This window comes from Gobio gobio (assembly GCF_949357685.1).
Source record: "Gobio gobio genome assembly, chromosome: 10".
Taxonomy (NCBI): domain Eukaryota; kingdom Metazoa; phylum Chordata; class Actinopteri; order Cypriniformes; family Gobionidae; genus Gobio; species Gobio gobio.
Window position 1 is genome coordinate 31,177,998 of NC_137116.1, and position 24,799 is coordinate 31,202,796.

The 24,799-nt window shown below is 38.6% G+C and overlaps 1 protein-coding gene across 2 annotated transcripts in view; it reads right to left on the reverse strand.

Moving 5' to 3' along the window:
- LOC307133181 (uncharacterized protein) overlaps window positions 1-24,799 on the reverse strand; it is a 59,346-nt gene that overhangs the window by 4,671 nt on the left and 29,876 nt on the right. For both annotated transcript variants that reach the window (XM_079828030.1, XM_079828031.1), the window contains exons 7-10: window positions 7,209-7,324; window positions 3,596-3,749; window positions 2,807-2,978; window positions 2,498-2,637 (exon numbers count right to left, since the gene is read on the reverse strand). In XM_079828030.1, the coding sequence (XP_079684156.1) occupies window positions 2,498-2,637; window positions 2,807-2,978; window positions 3,596-3,749; window positions 7,209-7,324 (582 nt within the window). The remainder of the gene's footprint in view (window positions 1-2,497; window positions 2,638-2,806; window positions 2,979-3,595; window positions 3,750-7,208; window positions 7,325-24,799) is intronic.

Consider the following 24,799-nt stretch of genomic DNA (forward strand, 5'->3'; position numbering starts at 1 on the left):
GCATGTTGACAAATGACAAAAGAAAATGATCCGACCACATGATGGCTTGCCTGATGAACCGCTATCGTGTGACGTGCTCAGTGAAAGTAGAACACATGACGTAAAGCGGCTCTTCACACAGATGCGATATTGTGTTGAAAAAACAAGGCGCGGGCAGTGGAATGTGAAAAATCAAAGATATAGACCGTTTAACCGGTTATCAATATCGTAAATCCTGCAAAGTTTTTTGTATTTTCAATTTATGTACATACATTTATAACACTAATACTTTGAATTTTATTACTTTTGCCTCAATTTACAAAAAACAAGTTACCTCTGCTGTGAGGGTGTTTCTAATACAGCGTCTATGGGAGTGATGGTAAAAATGAACATCTTTCTCTCTTTTGACTGCCGTTATCAATCTCACTACTTTTTCCCTGTTTTTGAAAGTTGTGAAATCACTATTGTGGCGTTTTTCTTTTGCTATTTGAGCAAATGGGCACACAAAAAATATATTTAATGTATTCTCTCATTCACCGCTATAAAAGTTAACCCAACTATGACGACTTCCGCTCTGAGAAACCCTGAAATGTGAAAAGGGTCTATTAGACGCCAGCTGAACTTTTTACTAACTTGAGCGCCGCGTTTTTAGAATGCCTTTTCATTAGACAATGCTAAAGACGCGAGACACGAGTGCAACAGACGTGTGCAAACACATTCGCCAAACATAAAAACAACAGGAAAAATAGCTCAATGGAAAAACCTGTAAAGAACTACTACTGCATGTTGATGATGGTGACAGGCTGAAAGGTGCTGTTATTTTCTTTATTATTACTGGTGTTATGTATTGCTATTACTTTTTGGCTAAAAAATATTATTATAAATATTATTAATACATTAAATTATAAGAAATAATATTTTTCTTAGTGTATATAGGATATGCTTAAGATACGTTTGTACAATATTTGCCTTCATATTTCATGCATATTTTCTGCAAAGATATATATTAAATAAGTCATTTGTTTTACATTTACACCATGTTGATCACTTCAGATGTGTGCACTTGGAATAGAACATTTTTAACCAGATGGTTAAAGGGTAACTTCAGTGATTTAGGCTTTGTATCAGTAGAAACCCGGTAGTATATTCAAATTATGGTACTTTCCCCCCTCATATCCCCCTGAGACGAGAGAATTATGCATTTTATTTCTGGAAAAAAATTCTGGAAAATATCGTCATTTTGCTTCATCTGAGGATTTTTTGGCCAGAGGCTAAAGACTACAGTCACTAGATGGAGCTGTTCCCCATGTTATCAACCCGCCCATAGGGGAGAGATCTCACACACAGAATGTAAGACACAGACACGGACGACCGCACAGACTATCATAACGGAGCGCGGTGCAGAGTAAAGTGAGTGTTTCAACTTTTCAATGAATTCCTGTGATAGTTTAGCTTACATATGCGATCAGAAAATGTGCCAGACTGGCGCTTAACGTTACCTGAGTTCTGTTCTGCTCAGCTCAAATGAAATCTGACACTACTGCGTCTGTGCCGTGACTTTCGTTCGGCTCACTCACACTTTATTGAAAAGACACGTTCAGTTTTTAATTGTAGTGTTTAATCTCTAACTGAACAAAATGATTGTATTACTATGAAAATCAAAACGACGGTGTACGAGGCGTAGGGCAGCGAAGCAAGTGCATTCTGGGAGTTGTTGTCTTTCATCCACATGAGACAAAAATTCATTTTCTGTCTTTTCTCAGTCTAGAAGGCACCAAATTCAAAAATAATTTCTCATTTCTACTGCATAAATGACCCAGTTTAAATACAAAGTTTAATGCTAAATCACTGAAGTAACCCTTTAATAAAGAGAATCATATTGTAGTTACGTTTTTTAAGTTAAACATATAAAACATTCTGAAATCGTGAATCAGTCAATCGTTCTGAAATTATAATTTTTTTTTAATCGAGATTAAATTTTTTTGTCATATCGCCCAGCCTTAGTTGCTGGCGGCGTGAACAGGGTTTTACCCTATAAAGCCTACTGTTTCATAAATTATACATAATGTTTAAGAACTCTAAATCATCAACATGATCAAAACTTAAAGATATACAACTGAGATATAGAGTAACAACTGATATTTCTATGCATTTTATGTACGTAGTCTGCTATACTGTATACTGTTGTTGATCTACATCATAAGATATCAGAATTTCATCTTACTATTTGACAATATAAATATCAACAGCTGCACCAAATTGCATATTTTTGCTCTGTTTGGAGCACTGAATAAAATTGCGGTATTTTTTTTTCCTCGAGCATGAGCTTCAAATTCTCCTATATCATACTATATGGGTTATAAAAGCCTGATGTATCACATATGAAATGCAATAAAAAACTTTTTTTTTTCTGTCTAAAGGTTCAATAAACGGTTCAATTTAAAAATCCAGACTATCATTTCATATGTCAGGCTTTACAGTGCTAGGGAAATGCAACTGGGGGAAAAAGTATCCTGACCTTCAAAGCAGATGGGTCCATGCCAGGGAAGAGAGCCACTCTCTGAGGCTGAGACATGGAGGAAGTGCGAGAGTCGATTCCCTTGGCCTGCTCCTCTGAGTCTGACTCCTCCCTCTGATCTGGAGAGTCACTCTTCTCCTCTACAGACAGAGAGAAAGATTGGAGTGAGTGTCAAGGACTGCAGGCTTTAATAGGCTCTTCTTCACTACAGAGACAATAATGACCCAAAGAGGACCTACTTAAATCCAAACCCATGGGATGAGATGTACAGGTACGCACGTATCTAGCTGCTAAGATGTGTGTAAGTACCTGTTGAGTCCTTGTAGCGCCATTCATCATCTCTTGCTTCGGTTCCCTCGGGTACTTGTGATAAGAGGGCGCTGTGACGGGCAGCTCGTGAGGGAGGGGCTCTGCGAGAGCTCTTCTTGTTTAAGTTGACCCTGGCCCGTAGCGCACTAGAGTCTAACAGTGTCGTGGTTGTCTAGAGATAAACAAATGCCATGGATAGTTTGGTGAGTTTGCCTTCAAATTACGGTCTATAAGTGTTTTCTAGGGATATTTCACGCCCTAAAAATAAAAAATGTGTCATTTATTCACTTTCATGTCATTCCAGACATACGGTTTTGGTAATCTTTGAAGCACAAATGACAATATTTTTAATGAGACCTGAGGGATTTCTGTCAATCCGTTAAAAAAGTCCATTCCACCAAAACGTTGACGCTTCCAAAAGTTCATAAAGTCATCGTAAAAGAAATCCATATAATTTGAGCGGTTTAATAAGTCTTCGTGAGAGCATGTTTTAGCTTCGTTTACCACCTATGTTTGTTCCACCTAAATTAAATCTGCTCATCACATAAGGCGATTTTGTCTCCTCTGAAAACTTGTATTAACCAACTCCATTCATATGGATTCATTTTACAATGTCTTTATGAACTATTTGAAGTTTTGGTTGCTTGGATTTTTTATTGGATTGGCAGGAATCTCTTAAAATGTCATTTGTGCTTCAGATAAGTTTAGAATGGCATGAGGGTGAGTAATCGATGACAGTTTTCATTTTTGGATGAACTATCCCTTTCTGGTTTAAGGATGAAGACTGACCTCTGGGAAAGGGAGTTCTGTCTGCTTGTGAGGAGACGTGGTCGAGCCATCGGGTGTGTCGATGAAAAGGGATTGTTCGGCTGTGTAGGGTGGGGTTGACTTCCGTGGAGACGGGGTGAGGTTGCCTTCAGATGAAGGTGTAGCTGGAGTGAGGCTGAGGAGGAGAGAAGGGATATTTGAACACAATTACATGTTTAATTTGTGCAGAAAATGTATAGAAAAAGCAAAAAACATGACTAGTTAATATAAACTCTTTCACTATAAACATTGACGGAATTTTCCGGCAATCCATGTTTTCACGGTTATACGGTAGGGGGAGCTATTATACATCTTCTGAAGGAGTGCAGAATATACAGGACAAAAAGAAGGGTAACACTAGGGCTGCACAATATATCGAAATTATCGAAATATCGCAAATGTACATATCGCAAATGTATAATATGCATTTCGCAACGACCCGCAATATCTGAATGATTTTAATAGGCCACTTCAACATTGTGAAAAGTGTACGTTTTAGGTCGATGCATATAGCAGACTTGCTTGACGTTAAAAAGAGTTATTAAACGCAATAACTTACGAAAAACAACTTGCAGTCTCGTGCTGTCTGCTGTCTGACACACACACAACGAAACGTGCGCACAAGCCATTCATTTTTTCGTGTTACACACTTCGCTGTCTTGATGAGTATTCATGTAAACACAGTCGCTTATGCTTTAAATTTAGATTTTACACACTTAAAGCAATATCGTATCGTATTTGAATATCGCATTATTTAACAAGGATATCGCATTTTTCTTCAATATCGCACAGCCCTAGGTAATACTTTATTTTAGGGTTCAATTCTCGCTATTAACTGGTTGCTTATTAACATGCAAATTACTAGGATATTGGCTGTTTATTAGAAGCAGCACATATTAATGCCTTATTCTAGATCCTTAATCCTACTCAATACCTAAACTTAAAATGTTACCAAAACTACCTTACTTACTATTAATAAGCAGTAAATTAGGAGTTTATGTGGTTACGTGGTTAATAGGGAACATGTGTTCACCATACCAAAGTGTTACTGTTAAAGTTTGTTCAAAATGTTGCTTTTTTACTCACATTTTAGTGTTGATAAAAAACTAAACAATGCATGAAGCTTTGTTTTGTTTTTGTTTTTTAAGAAAAAAAGCAGAGGCTCGTTTTTTTATTTTGATATTTTGCATGTTCAGAAATATAACATTTTCAAATAAATGTTACCTTACCCACTACTTATCTCTGTGTCTGATTCAAAGCCAGCAGAATGCTAGATCTAACGAGCCGTAACTGACGAAAATAACCGCCAATTTTACCCTTCCGTTTAAATATTGCGCTGCAAACATCAACAGATTTAAATTGTCAATGGTGGCAAATGACAATGGTATAAGCGGGATAATCCACGGCTAGCTGTGCATTAAACAATTTTAATGCTCTTCATGGAGACAACCACCCTCCGCTTCGTGTCAGGCGGTTCTTTGCCTCCACGTTGTGCATTAAAATTGTTTAATGCACAGCTAACCTTGAATTATCCCTTACTAGGGGTGTAACGGTACACAAAACTGACGGTTCGGTACGTACCTCGGTTTTGAAGTCATGGTTCGGTACGGGTTCGGTACAGCAGTTTTACAAAATTGCTTTTTACTTATTTTTATTAAACAGTGGTTTACTGAAAAAAAGTGTCTGTCCTTAAATTAATTAAATTATAACTAAAAGTTTATTGAAGATATTGCTGTGTAAACTATATAGGGAGCCCTTACTTGCACATTAATATTAAAGGTTAACAACAGAACCAAAACTATTAGCCTAAATTCAGTTGATGTTTATTTTTAGGTATAATAATCAACACTCATAAGCTTCACATAAGCTTGTTTTGGCATTGATTTCTAAATCTAATTTATAAATATATATTATGTTTTTTCTCCAATTCGTTGTTGAAATATAATCATTTAGTGAGTGTCATTTTCATGACAGGTTTATTTAAACATACATGAAATAATCAAGACATCACTAACAGGTTAAGTAGAATATAATGAAAATATAGGCTAATATAATGCATATATTTAGCGAAATAGTTGATTTCTCTAGTGAACTCACAGCTGTAGACACTGAATGACTGTCTGAGGTAAATGTGATGCAACATGACATTGTTCACAAGCTGTTTTAATATTGACGTCTTTCCGCGGTTGAAACACTGATTGAGCGATTACACCACATATGATACGTTTCAGTGTTAATGTATCCTCAACATACCTTAAGATATTAATTCATGTTTATTCTTTAGGAAGAGATGATCACGCGATCATCTCTTCCTAAAGAATAAACATGAATTAATATCTTAAGGTATGTTGAGGATACATTAACACTGAAACGTATCATATGTGGTGTAATCGCTCAATCAGTGTTTCACAGATGATCGCGTGCGAGCGCCACGGCTGCTTGAGCTGACGTGTCTACATGATCAGTCGTCACATTAAAGAGCGTCAAAACGGCATTTATCGTTTGAATTTCGTGATAAAATGGACTGAATACTTAATATGTTCGTATGGGAACTAGGACTGAAGTGTGTTCCGCGCTTAAAACAAGCCGCACCGAACCGAGAGCCCTGTACCGAAATGGTTCGGTACGAATACGTGTACCGTTACACCCCTATCCCTTACATATTTTTCTTTGCATATTTGTAGACATCCAATGTTTGTTTGTCATATGAATGCGTCACATTTGACCAGCTGGACAAAAAGACAACCAATGGCAAATTTCTCCAAAGCAAAAGTAGTTTGAACATGTGTGGGGTGAGTACACGTTTAAAGTTGGCTTGAAATGAAATGTCACCCCTTATTTGGTAAATGCATCTTATTGATCATATTGTGAACAATTTATCCATGCATGTTTCATTTTTCTTTTTTGACCTCATCATTTTAAATCAATGTCCTAACAACATTTTCTGGAATTACATGCTTCTTGACAGACTTGCGCATCACAATATGGAAGCTACTCTGTACTTCCTTTACATCACAATTTTAGTAACAGATGGTTTGTAGCCCATGTATTTAATTTGATTTGCACACGTCACTTAGGCCTGAATGACGATCAGACTCCCGTTCATATAATTAGATTTAATTTTGCACTTCCTAATAAAGTTACCGTCTAACTATGATGAATAACTCACTTAAGTTAAAGGCGGCTACATCGCCTTTGCAAAATCACTGTCAACAAACACAATGTCCACCCATCCAAAGACCATTTCAAAACACAGAAACAACCCATCCAACCCAATGATCGACAAATATCAGCTCTCATTTCATCTGAATCCCTCTTGCATTAGTCACCATTGTAACCAAACCTCTCAGACAACCCCAGTCTGCTCTGTAATAAAGATGTATCTGCCAGGGTGTCTGTCTATGAGATCATTATAGCATTATATCTCTGTTCCAGATGACCCACTCAATAGATGCAATTGATCCTGGTGTTGAGTTACAAACAGTGGCTGAGGTCAGTTTTTGGTGTTATTCAGGTACAGTGTATATGCAAGTTTGAGGACAAAAAATGGCTCTTTTAGGACTTGATTTGGTTTTGACGAGGCGTGTGTGTTCACCTGTCATCTGTGCGAAGTCCCGTTTCCCATGTGCCGTATTGACTGTCAGTCTCCTGCACCAGATTATCTGTGTCTTTATTCTCCTCCTTTCCACTAACAGACTGCTTTACCAGCTCCTGTAAAGAGAAGGAAGAAAAGAGGATGTTTTAAACTTAAAAGCTACCGATTATTTTTTTGAGGGAGTACCAGTGGACAGACAAACGCAGTTAATTACCACAAAGGGGCCAGATTTACTAAACAGGGCAAATTAGCGTGAGAGTGAAGATGGGAGTGGAAGGTTCTGCGTGTGATCTACTGACAACGTGCAAACTAAAGAACACAGACAGAGCCGGATCATTTCCACTATGACCAATGCAATCTACCAAGAGCAGCGCAAATTAGCATCTGGTTTAAGACGTGTTTTTTTTGGCGATAAATAATGGAGCAAATAGCAGTAAATTGACAAGCCTTAGTAAATCACCTCGCATGATTTATATAAATACTCTCCTCCCATCAATTTTGCATCTGAAAGGGAAACCCCAACAAATGCAAGGTCAGCCGCAAAAATAACCCTGTCCACACCTTTTCAGCATGTCACACAATTTTTCACTGCGTGTCTTCTTTTTTTTTTACACCAAAAGAGGGTTTGTGCTGCCGCAAAATGTTAGTAAATCTGTTAGTAAATTGGTTAGTAAATCAGATTAAATTACAAATGTGTTTTTGTTTCTTTTTGGTAGTTGTTCTGTTTAGTATCCATGGAGACCTGTCTTCAAATCCTGACATAATACTCACATTCAAAAATTTGGGGATGGTACGATTTTTTAATGCTTTAGAAACAAGTCTCTAAAGAAATGAATACATTTATTCAGCAAGGATGCATTCAATTGATCAAGTGACAGTATAGACATTTATAATGTTGCAAAAGCTTTATATTTCAGATAAATGCTGTTCTTTTGAACTTTCTATTCATTAAATAATCCTGAAAAAAAATGCACACAACTGTTTTCAACATTGATAATAATAATACATGTTTCTTGAGCAGCAAATCAGCATATTAGAATGATTTCGGAAGGATCATGTGACTCTAAAGACTGGAGTAAAGATGCTGAAAATTCAGCTTTGAATCACAGAAATAAATTGCATTTTAAAATATAGTCAAATAGAAAAAAAGTTATTTCAAATTGTAAAAATATATCTCAATAATCCTGCTTTTGCTGTATTTTTGATCAATAAATGCAGCCTTGGTGAGCAGAAGAGATTTCTTTCAAAACCATTAAAAAGTCTTAATGATTGCAAACTTTTGATAGATTAGATAGTTTAATAGATAGATGGAAAGATAGATTTGTATGTGTACATGTATTCTTTTTTTTGTTCTTTACAGTCACTTTTGAATAAAAGTATACATTTTTTATATATATATAAAAAAAAAAAAATCTTACAGACTCCAAACATTAGAAGGCGGAGTATATAATTGCCTTTAATATTTTGTCATTTTTTTTAAGAAGCCAAAAATACTGCCATTGAACATGAAAGCCAGTGATCACTTTTTTTTTCTTTTTCTTTTTTGAATGTGCATGATGTTTCTGCTGATTGTGGAAAAGCATGAATGATGGAGATGGATTGGAAAGGGAATTTAATCATGCTGCAGCACTGCAAACAACCACAAGCTGGAGCTCAATCCACGCTCAACAACCCAGTCACAAAAACTCAGCCACTTCCTTTGGGTGTGACATCACCGCACCAGAGCTGGTCATTAGCCAATCACTGCAATCGAGATGCAATCGGTCCAGCAGGGCATAAAACCATCTTGTATGCATCACAGAACAGAGCAGCAGGGCTATTAACCCCGACCACATTTCAACTACAAACCCAACCATCACCAGTCCACTATCCTGTAACAAAGTATTCAGAAGTGTCATAGCTGGGTAGCTTCTGATATTTTAAGGGCAGTAATGTGATACCAGGAAATTAAGCCGAAGTCATAAAAATGTAGTGAAAATGAATGACAAGGAAAAACGTGAAGATACTGGGGAGACTCCCATGAAAGCAGCGCAATGACCTCATAGAAATATACTGGTTGAACTGGTGAGCGTGTCTATTCAACCGTGCCTCTTTTAATGAGGAGACTACAGAGGGTACAGTGTATCTAACACACACACAAACTGAGTCATCAGCTCCTTGATCACAAGCAGAACTGAGTGTGAGCACTGTGTATGTGACTGAAAGGGGTTTGTGCCAATCAGAATTTAATTGAAAATGCCTGGAGAACTTTCATTTTGATTTATTTTAAATTTCTGTAGTTTTATGTGTTTTTGTCATGTTTTATATTTCAATTTGACTTTATTTTTATTTTAGTTTTAGTAATTTTAGTACTAAATTTAAAATGTTGCCTTAGCGACTATGGTGAAAGAACAGAATTTCTCAGAATGCTCTAATTCCTCTTCAAACAACATGAAGCAGATTTACACAACAAATCTGACACCTTTAACTGAAACCTTGATCAGTCAATTTGTTGTTGTGGTGAACTAAAAGTTTCTCTGATGTGCGACTTTCTTTGAATCACAATGGACCTTTTCCACAGACTGTGATGACGTGTTTCCAGAGTTATCAACACTGAGAGTCAAGTAATATCTTAAGACATTTTCTTCTTTTTTTTATGTACACATGTATAACTGTCCCCCAGTTTCACAGCCTAGTCCCAAACTAAAATGGATGTTTGAGCTGTTTTAACTGAAAGTAATATGCACTGGCATATCTTAAAATAGTTTTGTCTCAAGATGCACACCATTAACATTTCTTTTCTAAGGCACACTTATAAAAGATATATAAATATGCCCACGATAAATAAAGTTATTGTCTCCCAAAAGAAAAAATCAACTCTGAACTGCCTATACGAGTTTGTATTTCGAATCCTCATGCGTGACGGTTCTACATCACAAGAAAACACATTTGCATAATGCTCGCCAATGTTGTATGTTGTCCGCCCGCGAAACGCGGGATTCGCAAAATGCTTGCTCTTGAAGGATTAGTTTATTTGGACCAGCTTGCTCCTCAGATTCACAACCTGTAAGTATGAATAATTATTGATCTATATATTTTCTACCAGGTGTTCAAAATCCATACTTTTGCGTTTTATATTGTGTATGTTTCCGGCTAAATCACGTTATTACTGTCTTACTGAAATACTTCTGCTAAGCAGCTGTGGGCCACTATTACCTAAAACTGTCTATTAATGCAGATTGTCTGACGTTCTTACTACTTTGAGTAAAGATAAAGGATGGAGCAAGATTTGTTTTACAAACGTTTATAAACGGTTAATGTATGCACTGTTATGATACCGTTCATAACAGTTCATTTATGTGCACCGCAATAAATTAGAAATATAAACATGGACGTTTGTTGATGGACGTACACTTGTTAATACTGATGGTGAGGAATTACAGTTGCAACATCTCATAATGTACCTCAAAATGAGAAACGTCCCGCTCAAGACATTCTTGCGAGGTTTCGGTTGCATAACTGAATAACGGGGATTGATGGTAAAATTGGCATCATCGTTACTGTCTTTACAGTGTGTACAATCGCTAAGGACTGTGGAATCCTCCAGACAAAGCTGAAACCATGAAACACGGGCTGTACGCGGCAGACAAATCACAACACAATGGACCGTCTGGCCAATCAGAGCAGAGTTGCTCTCGGACAGGAGGGATTTAGAGAGACTGATTCATTCATCGAGTCGTTTGAGAATCATTGAGAAATGTGGTGTAGTGTAAATGCATATTATGAGAAATTTTAACCTTTTATGATTATAAACCTGTTGTAAGAGACCTCCAAAACAAAATTAGGAGCCTTTAAAACAGCATAATAGGCTCACATTACCTTGGCAGTAAATAACAATAAACAATTTAACACCTGCGGCAAGGGTGTTTTGTAATACAATGGTTGAGGGAGTGACGAATTAACTCCTTGTTCTTCTTCACATACATTTTTTTTTTTTTTTTTTAAAGACACATTTTACAATTAATTAAACTTCTCTTCTATAGGCCAAGTCATTACTTTGATTAGGTAATTAAACCCACAAGAGCAGTGTCATTTTAAAACAAAATTGCTAAGGGTCCATTCAATAAATTCCTGTTTCTACCATTCAAATGTAACATTCTATGAGGTGTGGACAAATCACTTCAAATTCCCATTCACTATATGAATAGAAAATGGGACTAACTGACACACTCACCAGAGCACAATTCAGAATTTAAGATGACGGCTATCGACCTGAACATTAAGTCATTAATAATAATGAAAGAGAGAGAGAGTATATTTGTAAGTGACTGAATGAGAGGGAGAGTGTATTGAGGCTGTTTGCATTAGAGAAAACGGCACAGGATGTCATTCATCAGCTCTTCCTTTCCTGTCAGGAAGAGTAACAGGCAACAGAGAGCAGTGAGAATCAGACCGGACAACATCCGAGCAGTCTCTCTCTCTCTCTCTCTCTCTCTCTCTCTCTCTCTCAAGTTTTTTTTAATAAATAATGCTAATAGGAAATACCCAGACCTTAAACCCTAACCTAATATATTCCTAATAAGATTTTCAAAAATATCATATATATATGTATATATATATTTGTTCAAATATTTGATTATTATTTGATAAACAATTTAAAGACAGCATATTTGAAATATGTGTTGTAATGGCATCTTTTTATGAATGAAGGCCAGTATCACTGATACTAATGTCTCTATGAAACATTAAAGCAGCACTAGGTAGTTTTTGCTCTCGGGGTCCCCCTACAGTTGGGAAACAGTATTGTCCTCTACTACTGTCGTAAACTGTCATTCTACATCAGGGGATGCATCGCACGTGCATTTATTGACATGAAAACCATGATAGCCGTGAACACTGCAGCAGGAGTTCACATGCAGGTGTTCTGCTTGCGTCGCGTGTGAAATGTCTTCATCACAGGTACAGTGGCATATGTTTCTGTATGTCATATGAATATAATTTCATGGATTTTATTTTTTTTCAAATGCCAAATGATCGCGATGCTCACGTTTACAAGCCAGCGTCATTATAGTAGCCTAGTCTATTGGTTCCCGTTTTACAGAATCTATATGATACTTCAATTCAATGTTTGTCAATATTATAATATCAAGCTACCATAGATGAATCTGCAAATTTGAAAAATCGATTTGCATTATAGCTTGAGGCAAGACAAATAAACAAATATCACAGACATGTTAGGTATCCTAAAATATGATTTTGTACGTCTTACGTATTTACTTGCAAGAATGTAGCCCCTCCTCCTTCAGCTCACGCCAACGAGCAAATGCTGGCCCAATGTTGATCCTCGTCCTGCCTTTAATCCAATCACTTTCTCGTTTCCTCTTTTTGCTTTCCTCCGACAAAACCTTTGCTTTCTTATTTTTCTGTGCTGCTTCGGCCATGACTATAACATTCGGCAAACAAATGATAGTTGGGCTCGCACGTCCGAATTTAAGGAAGTGGGGGTGGTGGTGGAAGTGACGTATATACCGTAAAGCAGTCGAATTTTGTAGTTCTTTTTTTTCTCGGGTTACTACCCGAAACCCGAAGTTTAAAAACGATACAGACCCCGTCAGGCTATGGCAGACGTGTCATTCAACCTATTGTAAGTCGATGTATCATCACAAGAGGTTTGAAAATATATTATAAAGGTTGAAAAGTTACCTAGTGCTGCTTTAATGACGTTATATTACAGTATAACTGAAAGCTACTGATTTCAACATTTATTAGGCTTTAAAAAAAAAACGTTTAATTTAAGTGAACTTAAAACAATCTTTACATAAACCCAAAATAATAAATGTTATATTTACCCATGGCCTTCCCTGTTAGACATATAGAGAAATGTAATAGTTATCAAACACCTTTCTTAACTGCATAAATAATAAATGAAATATAGATTAATAATCATTAAAGCTACAATTTTCTGTTCCCGTTGTTCTTTGATGAACATTAATGACAGGCATCATCAGTGCTCCTGTCACTTTAAGAACAGCCTCTGACGAACATGACGCGGATCTGACGTGCTATCCCGCGCATCTCATTTCCTCACAACTCTAAGTTAATTTAAGACGTTATTTAACTAAATTAAGACTACTAATATGAGAATACTCAAAATTATCTGTGTTGCTGTTATTGTTTGTTCAAGAGCAAAAGAGAACTTGATGTGAGCAGGAGACTGACGCGAGTCTGTCTGTGCGTCGAGTGTGTGTGTGTGTGTCCTGTGTGAGCCCACACACACAGGACATTGACATACAGCACGTTCTATTGTGTCGTCGCGCTTGGATATAAATGGATATAAAAACGGACGCTGCGTTATTTGCGTTAAATATTTTTGATTCGTTAAGCTGAAAAAATGAATCGCCCGCGTAAACACGTTAATTTGCCCAGCCCTAGTAAATAATCAACACTATAATCCCTCACATGCGTTTTATTGAACTAAATACATTGTCATCTGATAAAACACATATGCAGGTTATTACTACTCCGTGTTGCTTTCACATTCACATGAATCGCGGCACAGTTTGAGCACAAGTTACGCAAACAAACTCAGACGACCACCTTCAGGTAGCCTCGAATTCGGTACCCCTGAGCTCAGCTCACCCGAGTCCGCAAGACAGCTTTCACAGCAACTCAGCCACGAAAAATCACAGAGCGGGGGCAGCACATGCTGAGGCACACAGTGCGCAGAAGTCTCCAACTTTCAATAGCTACAGACCAATAAACTTCATGTGGCCTTTGAATTAGCTCAAGAACAGTGCGTAGATAGCTTCATGGAATGGGTTTCCATGGCTGAGCAGCTGCATTCAAGCCTTACATCACCAAGTGCAATGCAAAGGAGGCGTGGACACATGTTATCTGGAGAGACGAATCGTGCTTCTCTGGCAATCCGATGGACGAGTATGGGTTTGGCAATTGCCAGGAGAACCGTACTTGCCTGACTGCATTGTGCCAAGTGTAAAGTTTGGTGGAGGGGGAATTATGGTTTGTGTTGTTTTTCAGGGGTTGGGATTGGCCCCTTAGTTCCAGTGAAAGGAACTCTTAATGCTTCAGTATACCAATACATTTTGGACAATTTCATGCTCCCAACTTTCCTGTTCCAACATGACTGCGCACCAGCGCACAAAGCAAGGTCCATAAAGACATGGATGAGCGAGGATGTGGAGAAACTTGACTGGCCTGAACAGATTTGATGTACATCTGATTTGCAATCATTAACTCCATTAAGTGTTTTATATTTCCAATGGACCTGGCTACTGAAAAAAACATTTTGTTTGACCACTAGTCATAAACACATGCTGGAGCAAACAAAGAAACAGATGTCTGTACGATCAGCTCAAAAACAAGAGCACAATGATTCAGAAAGCTCTATGATACTCACTGCTAGAGTCACTAGAATATAAACCTCAAGTCAAATCAGGGTAACCATAGTTGCCTAACCTTAGTTCAATACAATATTGGCAGAAACTATTTTATATTTTTGTAAGAGTACCATACTAGGGTAATGAAATGGATGCTTCTACTTAATACAAATGCTAAAAACAGAGTATATTATTATTCTTTGTGTTCATTTTTTATTTTATTTTATGCAAAACTAATCTGAATCCAAAATACAGGCTGGAATTACACCGTTGATGCTAATCACTTGACCAGAAAAGCAAAGAGGAATGTCTTAAACAGCTGGTGGCTAATTAACCTAAAGTTTTTTGCATGCATTGCAGCGCTAATTCACAAGCATCGGCTATGAACACAATGTATCAGCAAAATGTCTGTGTGAACTTTTGCACATCTTTGCATACATCTACCCTCAAAGACTATGGAGTGGGTGTGTTCGTTTACAAAGGCTTTCATTTTTGGCTATCCAAACATTGAGTTTATTTACAGCAGGTCGATCTTCCATTTCTCATAAACAAAGCTCACTAATAACAGCTATGCACTTCGTATGAAGATACACCTATGAACTGCTTGATCACCTTGGAAAGCGACTGATATTCTGTGCCAGTCGATCACTCATGAATAAACACACACACACATACACTGAGAGGGAGTGGTACTTGGGACTAAGATTAGTTGTAATTGCCTAAAGGAACACATTGACAATATAAGGGTGTAGGCTCTAGAACAATATCTTATTTTAAAGGGCAAAGCCTTGGATAAGAACACTCTTATCTGAACCTTTCAGTGGGAAAATAAATACACAGCAGAGAGGGAGAGAGAACTCGAAAACCTCTCACTACATGAACAGGAAGAGTGCGTCAGGGGAAGCACAGAACAAAGAACGGATGGAAAGAAAAGATGAGAGAAAGGGTAGTCTCACTTTAACATCCAACACATCGGTGTTTGGCCTGTTAGGGGTTAGGGGAGTTAAAAAAAGATGCGTTTGTGTTTCTATTTGCACTTGTGAGTCTCATCTCCAAGTCTGAATCTCCTCTTTGTGTCTTTTCATACTCAACACAAGACATTTTTAAACCTTTCTTCATTTCCAGGAGTGCATGGACGTGTTTATAGGTGTGTGTATTTGCTCGCAGACTCTCATTTTCATCTCTTGGCTTTCTCAGAAAACATTCCCACCAAAGGTGTGGCGACGTTTACCTCAGGGTACATCAAACATTAACAGCTGAGTTTCCTGTGTTATTAAGGAGCAGTGTAAGATTATTTTAAAGCTGGACCGAATTTAAATATGTTAACCCAGTAAGACAAGTCCTTTCTCTGGAATATGTAGCATAAAAACAGGCATGATTCTGACTCCCCTTCCAGAATGGACCGTAGTCAAAATAAATACCATATTTAATTTACAAGGTAAGTCAATATACCCATTTATTTATTTTTATTATCTATTCATTTATTTGAAATAAATATTTTGTAAAATTATAAATGTATTTACTGTAACTTCTGCTCACCCCTCCCTTTCAAAGCACATAGAGAAGCTACGTCGGAGAGAGCAGAGAGTAGCTAGCGCTCTGTAGAGAAGTTTATCCATTTAGGGCTACTGTAGAAACATGACGGCACAAAGTGGCGATTTCACTGTAAGGGGACCCGCGGTGTATGGCGATAGAAATGGCTCATACTAAGGTAATAAAAACATAACGGTTCATTATGTAAGGTCTTTATACACCACTGAAAACATGTTTTGTATATTAGTTATGTATACTATATTGCATTTCTGTCAATAGATCCTCATAAATACTACACACTGCACCTTTAATGTGTCCTTGCGCAAAACAATATTAATTTATTTAAACTGATCCCAAACTTTTGAAAAGTAGCATACATAATATATAATATTATTATTATTAGGAGTCCCAATATTAAAGAAAGTGGTTGGTCAAAGCGATTAATGCTCAGTCTCTAATGCAGGGGTGTCCAAACTCGGCCCTGGATGGCCGCTGTCCTGCAGAGTTTAGCTCCAGCTTGCCTCAACACACCTGCTGGAAGTATCTAGTATGCCTAATAAGACCTTGATTAGCTGGTTCAGCTGTGTTTCATTGGGGTTGGAGCTAAACTCTGCCGGGCAGTGGCCCTCCAGGAGCAGGATTGGACATTTTATCAGAGTGCACTGGAGATTTGTGCCTCAAGTAATATGCTTAAAGTGTTCCTACACATTTACTTTCAAAACACACAATTCTTAGCCTTTAACCCTGAGCCATTGTTACAAAGTTCAAACTATTGCAGGCAAAGTGTTCATATCTCAGCTTGTTCATATGTGATAATAAAGTATATAGTAGGCCTGAAGGGGAAATGGAGCACTCTGCCTGTGTGTCCCAGAGTGCTGACGGCTGAAGGACACAGGAAACACCCCGTTTATGGTTAGTTAACTTTGTTACAATGATTACGTACCTGTTTTGACTGTTTCCTGTTTCTGTGAATGCAAGGATCAATGTACAGTACAGTTCTTCCTTTTGTTCACTCATCAGAATGACGAAGGAAAAGCCCTTGACTGACAGAGCAGAGTAAATGAGCATTATGAAATGTGACATGTCTGAAACACAGCTATCAGGGGGTATTATAATCTAGTTGAAAACCTGCCCACTAGCATTGCCCAACTCATTCCACCTCACTGTCTACTACAAACAAGCAGCTTATTGCTTTTGAGATCACTCACTGTTTTGTTTGGCACACATGGACAACATCCCTTTCACCTGACATACCTAAATATCAATTGATTTTGAGGCGCAACTCAAACAACAGCACAAATAAAATGTATGTGATCTTCTGTAGAAAGACAGTTTCTGCAGAGAACATGCATGTAAATATACAGGAAGTATATGCAAACTGCCATTGCAATGTACTGCGAGTTTACCTCTTGTGTACAAGGCTTCGGTATGCATGAAACCGTACCCATGCTGACGTTGCCTACATTTTGTGTCTATCATGCTGACTTAGCTTACCCAGAATGCCCTTCTGGGCTCACTGTGCATCTCAAAGCTTCTGTCATACCACTGCAAAGGTCAAACCACCAACAAATCCAAACAAATAGACATTGGGAGATGGAGAGCAATCCTCTACGCACACCTTGGACAGACGGATGGACTAACACAGCCTCTGACACACACACTGGCGAGTAAAATCAAACAATTTATTAGCCAATGGCTAATAATCGCCATTATTTAGTCACCCAGAGTGAAGATTTAGTCACATATGCGAGTGATTTACTCGCATTGTAGAGGTTTGGAGAGGTACCAGGCACAAAAGAAAGAATAAATGTATACAACAAACAGGAATTCCTCCGCCATAATATTTTTTCTTTTTCTCCTTTTCGCTGCAAATCAGTACACAGACAATTTGGATCGCAAGCTTTCTGCAGTTTATCGTTTTTAATAACAATTCAAGTCTCGCGAGAGAACTCTGACGCACGCAAGATCTTGCGTTGTTTACTCATCACATCTCACGTCTGTTTGGTTGTGAAACGTAGTTTGCACACCGGAGAGAGTTGACGGTGACTCTTCCTATTGTAAGGTCATGCACTGTGTAAACCTCCTGTCACCGATCCATCGTGCAGTGTGAACATAGCAGTGACTGAATGCTACCCCAGATAGTCATTCAGTGTGACAAGAGCAGTGATCCAAAGAGTTTGAAAATCGTGCAGTCTGAACTCGGCATTATTTGACCCATCCATTTCAGGTTCAAATATTCCTGCGTCCAAATATGCCTACTTCCCTACTAAACAGTATGTGAAGAGGAGTATGTCTAAATTCATAGTATTCATAAAACAAGCAAAAAGTCCCCAGATGACCTGCTACTTCTACTGCTACTCTATTTTTGCACTCTAGTGGTTAATAAACAGAACTGCATGCGTCTTGCGGAAGAACATTACAGCCGAAGCCACTTCTCTCTGTTTATGTCTATGGCGAGTCACGCAGGGACAGTGCTCCTCTGCAGTGGTTCCTACCAGTCTGGCCTGAAATAGTCCCAATATAAACACTTATTATAAGTGTACCATAATGATTCAGGGTAAGACAAAAACACGGTTTGGAAAATGGATTCATGTTGTACATTCTCATTACATAATTTTTGTAAATCTTGAACTCAAAAAAAGTTACGGCGACTCGGCGAGCATGCTTTAAACTATATAGAATGTAACTTTTTAATGGACTCGCAAATGTGTTCCTAATCCAGTTTAGAACCTACCATGCGACTCTGGACACACCATTGAAGACTCTACTAATGAGCTGATGAGTGGAATCAGGTGTGTTTAATTAGGAGATTTTGAAAATGTGTAGTGTTGGTGTGCCTCAAAACCATCAACATGCCTCATTTGTAACTAATTCACCATCTTTAACAACAAATTTGAAGACAATTGCTTTACCTCACTTTCACCTAGTTTTGGTGTGCACATACAATAGAAGCTTCTTGTGCATATGAAAGTCTAGGGGTTTATCTGCAAATGTCACTTTAGGGCAGGTTAGGGCAGGGGTTCTCATTCATGTACCTCGACACATATGCTGAATTCGCCCCCTTTACCCTCAAATAGGGCATTATTTGGTGTCGTTATGGTGGACGTTATTGAGTGCACTCATTCGATCCACACATTGCACCGCAATAACGAGTGTACAGCCAATGTATGCTCAACGCTGTACGAATTCACACACTCGTTTTCATTAACTCCTTCAAGTGAACTGTATTAGTGAACTAATGTAGGGAATAGTGATTGAGGGTTTAGGGGACGATTTTGGATTAATCCCTACTTTTCTACAGAGTTCAGTACCAACCCTGCTCTATCACATTTGTTTGTAAACTGGTTTGTAATTAACAAGTGATTCTTAATTAGCTGGTTCAGGTGTATTTGATCAAGGTTGGAGCACAACTTTGCAGGAAGGTAAATATCCAAGAACAGGATTAAGCAACCCTGCTTTAGAGGCTTCATGCAGTAGGGATGGGCAACTTTGGTTCTAGAGGGCCACTGTCCTGCAAAGTTTAGTTCCATCCCTAATCTATCACTTGCATGTGCCTGCCATTTTCAAGCAATCCTAAAGACTCAGGTTAGATTTTTCAGGTGTGTGTTTGATTAGGAATATAGCTAAACTCTGCAGGACAGTGGCCCTTCAGGACTGGAGTTGCCCATCCCTACCATACAACTTGAGAACTATAGAAGCAAGTTTAGTTTCAGGCTGAGACAAAGACAAAAGCAATTAACCAATTTTGTTTAAATGTAAAATGACCACTTAGACAAAGAGCTACAAGGTGCTGGGAGGAAATCAGCAAGTGCGCGACTGTATTTGTGCTGGGTGATGTATGGTTTGAGGGATAATGATGTTGAGTAATGCAGAGATAGAAATAGCAAATAGTTTCTCTTACAGAAGAGGGAGTGCTTGGTGAAGCCAGTGAGGTGGTTCGTCTGCGCAGGGACAGGCGCTGTTGGCTGCGCAGGCTGAACCTGCGAAAGGAATCACGGCTGCGACTGGCCAGGCTACGTAGAGACGCAGCCCTCTTAAAGCCACCTCCGTCCTCTCCACCTCCTCCTCCAGATCTTCTCTCAATGTTGCTGGAGACCAAATTGAGGGCGCCTTGAAAGGAACGGCGTACATTCCCCATCCAGCCCGACACTTGCGAATGGGCCACCGTCAACTTGTCGCCCAGGTATTCCATCTCTATCCACTGATTCAGAGTGAGTCCCTCTGAAGGTTTGTGCCCTTATGGAGCTCAATGTCAAGAAAAGCTTTTTCAATGAGGTTTTAAGGTCTGTTGATGGTAGTCCAATCCCACCTTCAGGGAAGTGGCCCCGATTTACATGGGAATCCGGTCCAATAAGGTCCACTTGAAAGTGCATCTGTGTTTAAACTCCATGGTGGATAACATTTTATGACACAGAGGACCTTCCTCTTTAGCTGAGTCCATCAACTCAAGCGTTGTTCTGGTACACGGTGTCTCCAGAGAGAGGCCAGGACAGATTGTGGTTTACTCTGCACTGCAGTTCGAAACAAACTGCAAACTGCCAATAGGCAGTCGACTGCGATCTAACTTCCCACCATGCTTGACCGAAGTTTGCGGACCATTTTCAGTAGCACACCTCATATGATGCCTACGTCTTTAACTGCGAGACAAAGACATATAGTAACAAATTAAGATGCTCAATGAGATTATTCAAAATTAGATGGACCAATTATATTTACGAGTCCTTGTTCTACAATGCCGTTTTCTGTGACCTGAGACATCATATAAAGAGCTGGAATATAGGACACTGGATTGTCCCAGAGATCACAACAGTTCTGCAAAGCCTCATGCTCAGCAACAAAACAAAGTTATAGTTATTATGTAACCACAAAGGCACCTGCAATTACGTCTGTAAACATAAAATAGAGGTAAGTGATGTCATGGAAGCTGATTCAATACACCTTTCTTACTTACTGACCTGAGCGTCACACTTTTTAAATAGTTACATTTTAATCAATCAATGCATCAATGAACGAATTACAATGACGTTCAAATTTCATAGAAACGTAATGTTGCTTAGAGCTGCGTCACTAGAGAAAGTCTGAAATAAGCAGGGCACCACTCCTACATGAATGTTTGAAAGTCTTTTGAGTGGATCTGTCAGCAGAGTCACATACTCAAACAAATGCTAGTCAACTAATGAATCAGAGCTGTCAAACACACACACACACATACACTTTCCCAGTCACGTCTCAAACCTGTCAAGGCAGTGTGTGCTGCTTCAACAACTTCATCTCCTAAAAAAGCATCAAAACTGTCCACCTGTCAATTCAGAGAACGTCTGCAACTCTCAATGTAGGGTCAAACGGAAAGCTGGAGACCAAGTCGAGTGTTTCCTTATCTCTTTGTTGCTAGAAAGCTCAGTATACAAAGGTCCAGGATGAAAGTCTGTTTGTAAAACATGGAAGTTACGAGCCAGAAGTATCCAGGTGGCTTCAAAGGCGTTGACAGGAAAATACATATACTGTTTCGAGGTGGTCTCTTCCTCTGGTGTCCTTAAATGTGTCCCTGCAGGTACTGGCAGGTAGAACACAAATGCGTCAGCTTCCCTGCCTTCGTCCCCCTGTGTTACAGGACTTGTGCTCAAGGAGAAAACAGAGGGAGGAGGAAAACGAGAGCAGAGACAGAGAGGGAGGGGTAAGGGAAGCCAGCAATATGAGCATGAGAGAGAGAGAGCGAGAGAGGAAGATATATGCACTGCAGTATTCCCTGCTCCTGTTCCAGCTTAGAGAGAGAAAGAGAGAAGGAGAGAGAGACAGATGGAGAAAGGTGCATTGGTTATGCAATATTGTCAGCAGCTCATTTTTGCTGAGAGAAGAACGCTTGATGGAAGGAAACAAAAAATAAAGAATTGGTCAATGGAAACAAATAAATAGGATTGATAGCAAATACCTGTGCATGTTATACAGAGTAAATCACTCTACTCTGGCTTATAAGGAGTTTAAAGCACATGGTACATTGAGTTAGTTTGCTTTGCAAATGGACACGTCTCTCATGCAAACATCACTGAAGACCAACCAAACCCTGCTGTCCAGTTTTGACCTGGTATTTATTTCCATATCCACTTACTGAACTTGTCTTCGAATGTTTGTCTTTGACACCGATTATAAGCAAAAATTAAATTACCATTAAAAGTTACATATTCCTGTATATCATGAAAGATTATTGGATTAATTGATTATGTATGCAATGCATTAAAATAATGAGTTCAAATGGGGCAGGCAGAGAGGACAGAGCCAGTGAAAAGTTGTGGTGCACATAAGCACCCACTAGTGGGCAGAGATTGAGTTACACTATGATGTTAATGAAGAAAAAAACATCTTATACATTTTGATTAACCTAATCGTATAGTTTTTGCACACAAAAAGTATTCTCTTTGTTTCTAACATTAAGGTTGAACCACTGTAGTCATAAGGACCATGTTTTTACTACCTTTCTGTGCCTTGAAAGTGTTAATTAAATAGCTGTCTATGGAGAGGTCAGAAAGCTCTCTGATTTCATCCAAAATATCTTAATTTGTGTCTTTAAGGGTCGGGAACGGCATGAGGGTAAGTGATTGATGACAGAATTTTCATTTTTGGGTGAAGTAACTAACCCTTTAATTTTTAACTTAAAGGGTTAGTTCACCCAAAAATAAAAACTCTGTCATTAATTACTTACTTTCATGTCGTTCGACACCAGTGTTGGGCACGTTACTTTAAAAAAGTAATTAGTTATAGTTACTAGTTACTTCTTACAAATAGTAACTGAGTTGCATCATTATAAAAGTAACTAATTACCAGGGAAAGTAATTACTGCGTTACTTTTTTTTTTTTCCAAATGTTCAAATATGTCAAATAACTTGGATGCCCCCAATATTAGATATGTTAAAGCAGCACTAGGTAACTTTTCAACCTTTATAATATATTTTCAAACCTCTTGTGATGATACATCGACTTACAATAGGTTGAATGACACGTCTGCCATAGCCTGACGGGGTCTGTATTGTTTTTAATCGTACTTTTAAACTTCGGGTTTCGGGTAGTAACCCGAGAAAAAAAAGAACTACAAAATTCGACTGCTTTACGGCATATACGTCACTTCCACCACCACCCCCACTTCCTTAAATTCGGACGTGCGAGAAAAACTATCATTTGTTTGCCGAATGTTATAGTCATGGCCGAAGCAGCACAGAAAAATAAGAAAGCAAAGGTTTTGTCGGAGGAAAGCAAAAAGAGGAAACGAGAAAGTGATCGGATTAAAGGCAGGACGAGGATCAACATTGGGCCAGCTTGCTCGTTGGCGTGAGCTGAAGGAGGAGGGGCTACATTCTTGCAAGTAAATACATAAGATATACAAAATCATATTTTAGGATACCTAACATGTCTGTGATATTTGTTTTTTTGTCTTGCCTCAAGCTATAATGTAAATCGATTTTTCAAATTTGCAGATTCATCTATGGTAGCTTGATATTATAATATTGACTATATATGGTTATTACCTACCACTCAAACATTGAATTGAAGTATCATATAGATTCTGTAAAACGGGAACCAATAGACTAGGCTACTATAATGACGCTGGCTTGTAAACGTGAGCATCGCGATCATTTGGCGTTTGAAAAAAATAAAACCCATGAAATTATATTCATATGACATGCTGAAACATATGCCACTGTACCTGGGATGAAGACATTTCACACGCGACGCAAGCAGAACACCTGCATGTGAACTCCATAGACAGGTGAACTCCTCCTGCAGTGTTCAGGGCTATCATAGTTGTCATGTCAACAAATGCACGTGCGATGCATCCACTGATGTAGAATGACAGTTTACGACAGTAGTAGAGGACAATACTGTTTCCCAACTGTAGGGGGACCCCGAGAGCAAAAACTACCTAGTGCTGCTTTAAATGAATGAATTGGACACTAAATAGAATAAATTATTATTATAAAACATTGTACATTAATGTACACTATTGTAATGTTGCTGTGGGACAATGTGAGAGACACCTACCAAATTCAATGCATTATTGTAAATATTATCAGTAGGCCTACTATAGTGTAAATATTGAGTAAATATTATCAGTACTATACTTTCCTTTGGTAGTGGAGCTCCCGTTATCACCTGGGTTTTTAGCCACTAATTTTGTGGCATATGATGATGTGAGGCGCTGCAGAATCACTTGCCACCGGTGTGGAGAGACTCTTTCTTCCTGGGCATAAGTTGCACGTTACATAAATATTCGTACCTTTCACCTCAATGAGGGAAAAGTAGCGCTTATACGTCCAGTTTGCGAAAGCTACCTTTGAAGTCATTGGACCGCCGCTGAATGTGCATATGCGTGTGCGTCATAGGTGTGTGTGTGTGTGAACCATAGACCGTGAAAAAAATAGGTGTGAACTCAACCTATCAACTTCAACCTCGTCTCCCACCCACCAATCATCATCAGTTATGTGTACCACCGCACCCACCCCCAACACGCATGGCTGGTGCGCGCGCACACGCACACACACACACACACACACACACGTTGCAGGTCCGACTGACAGAGAGCCTGTTCGGATGAAAAACGCTTCAGTGAGCTCAATTATAGTAACGCGACTAACGCCGCATTTTTTTCCTCAGTAACGCTAATGGCGTTGTAACGGGAGAAACAGTAATTCG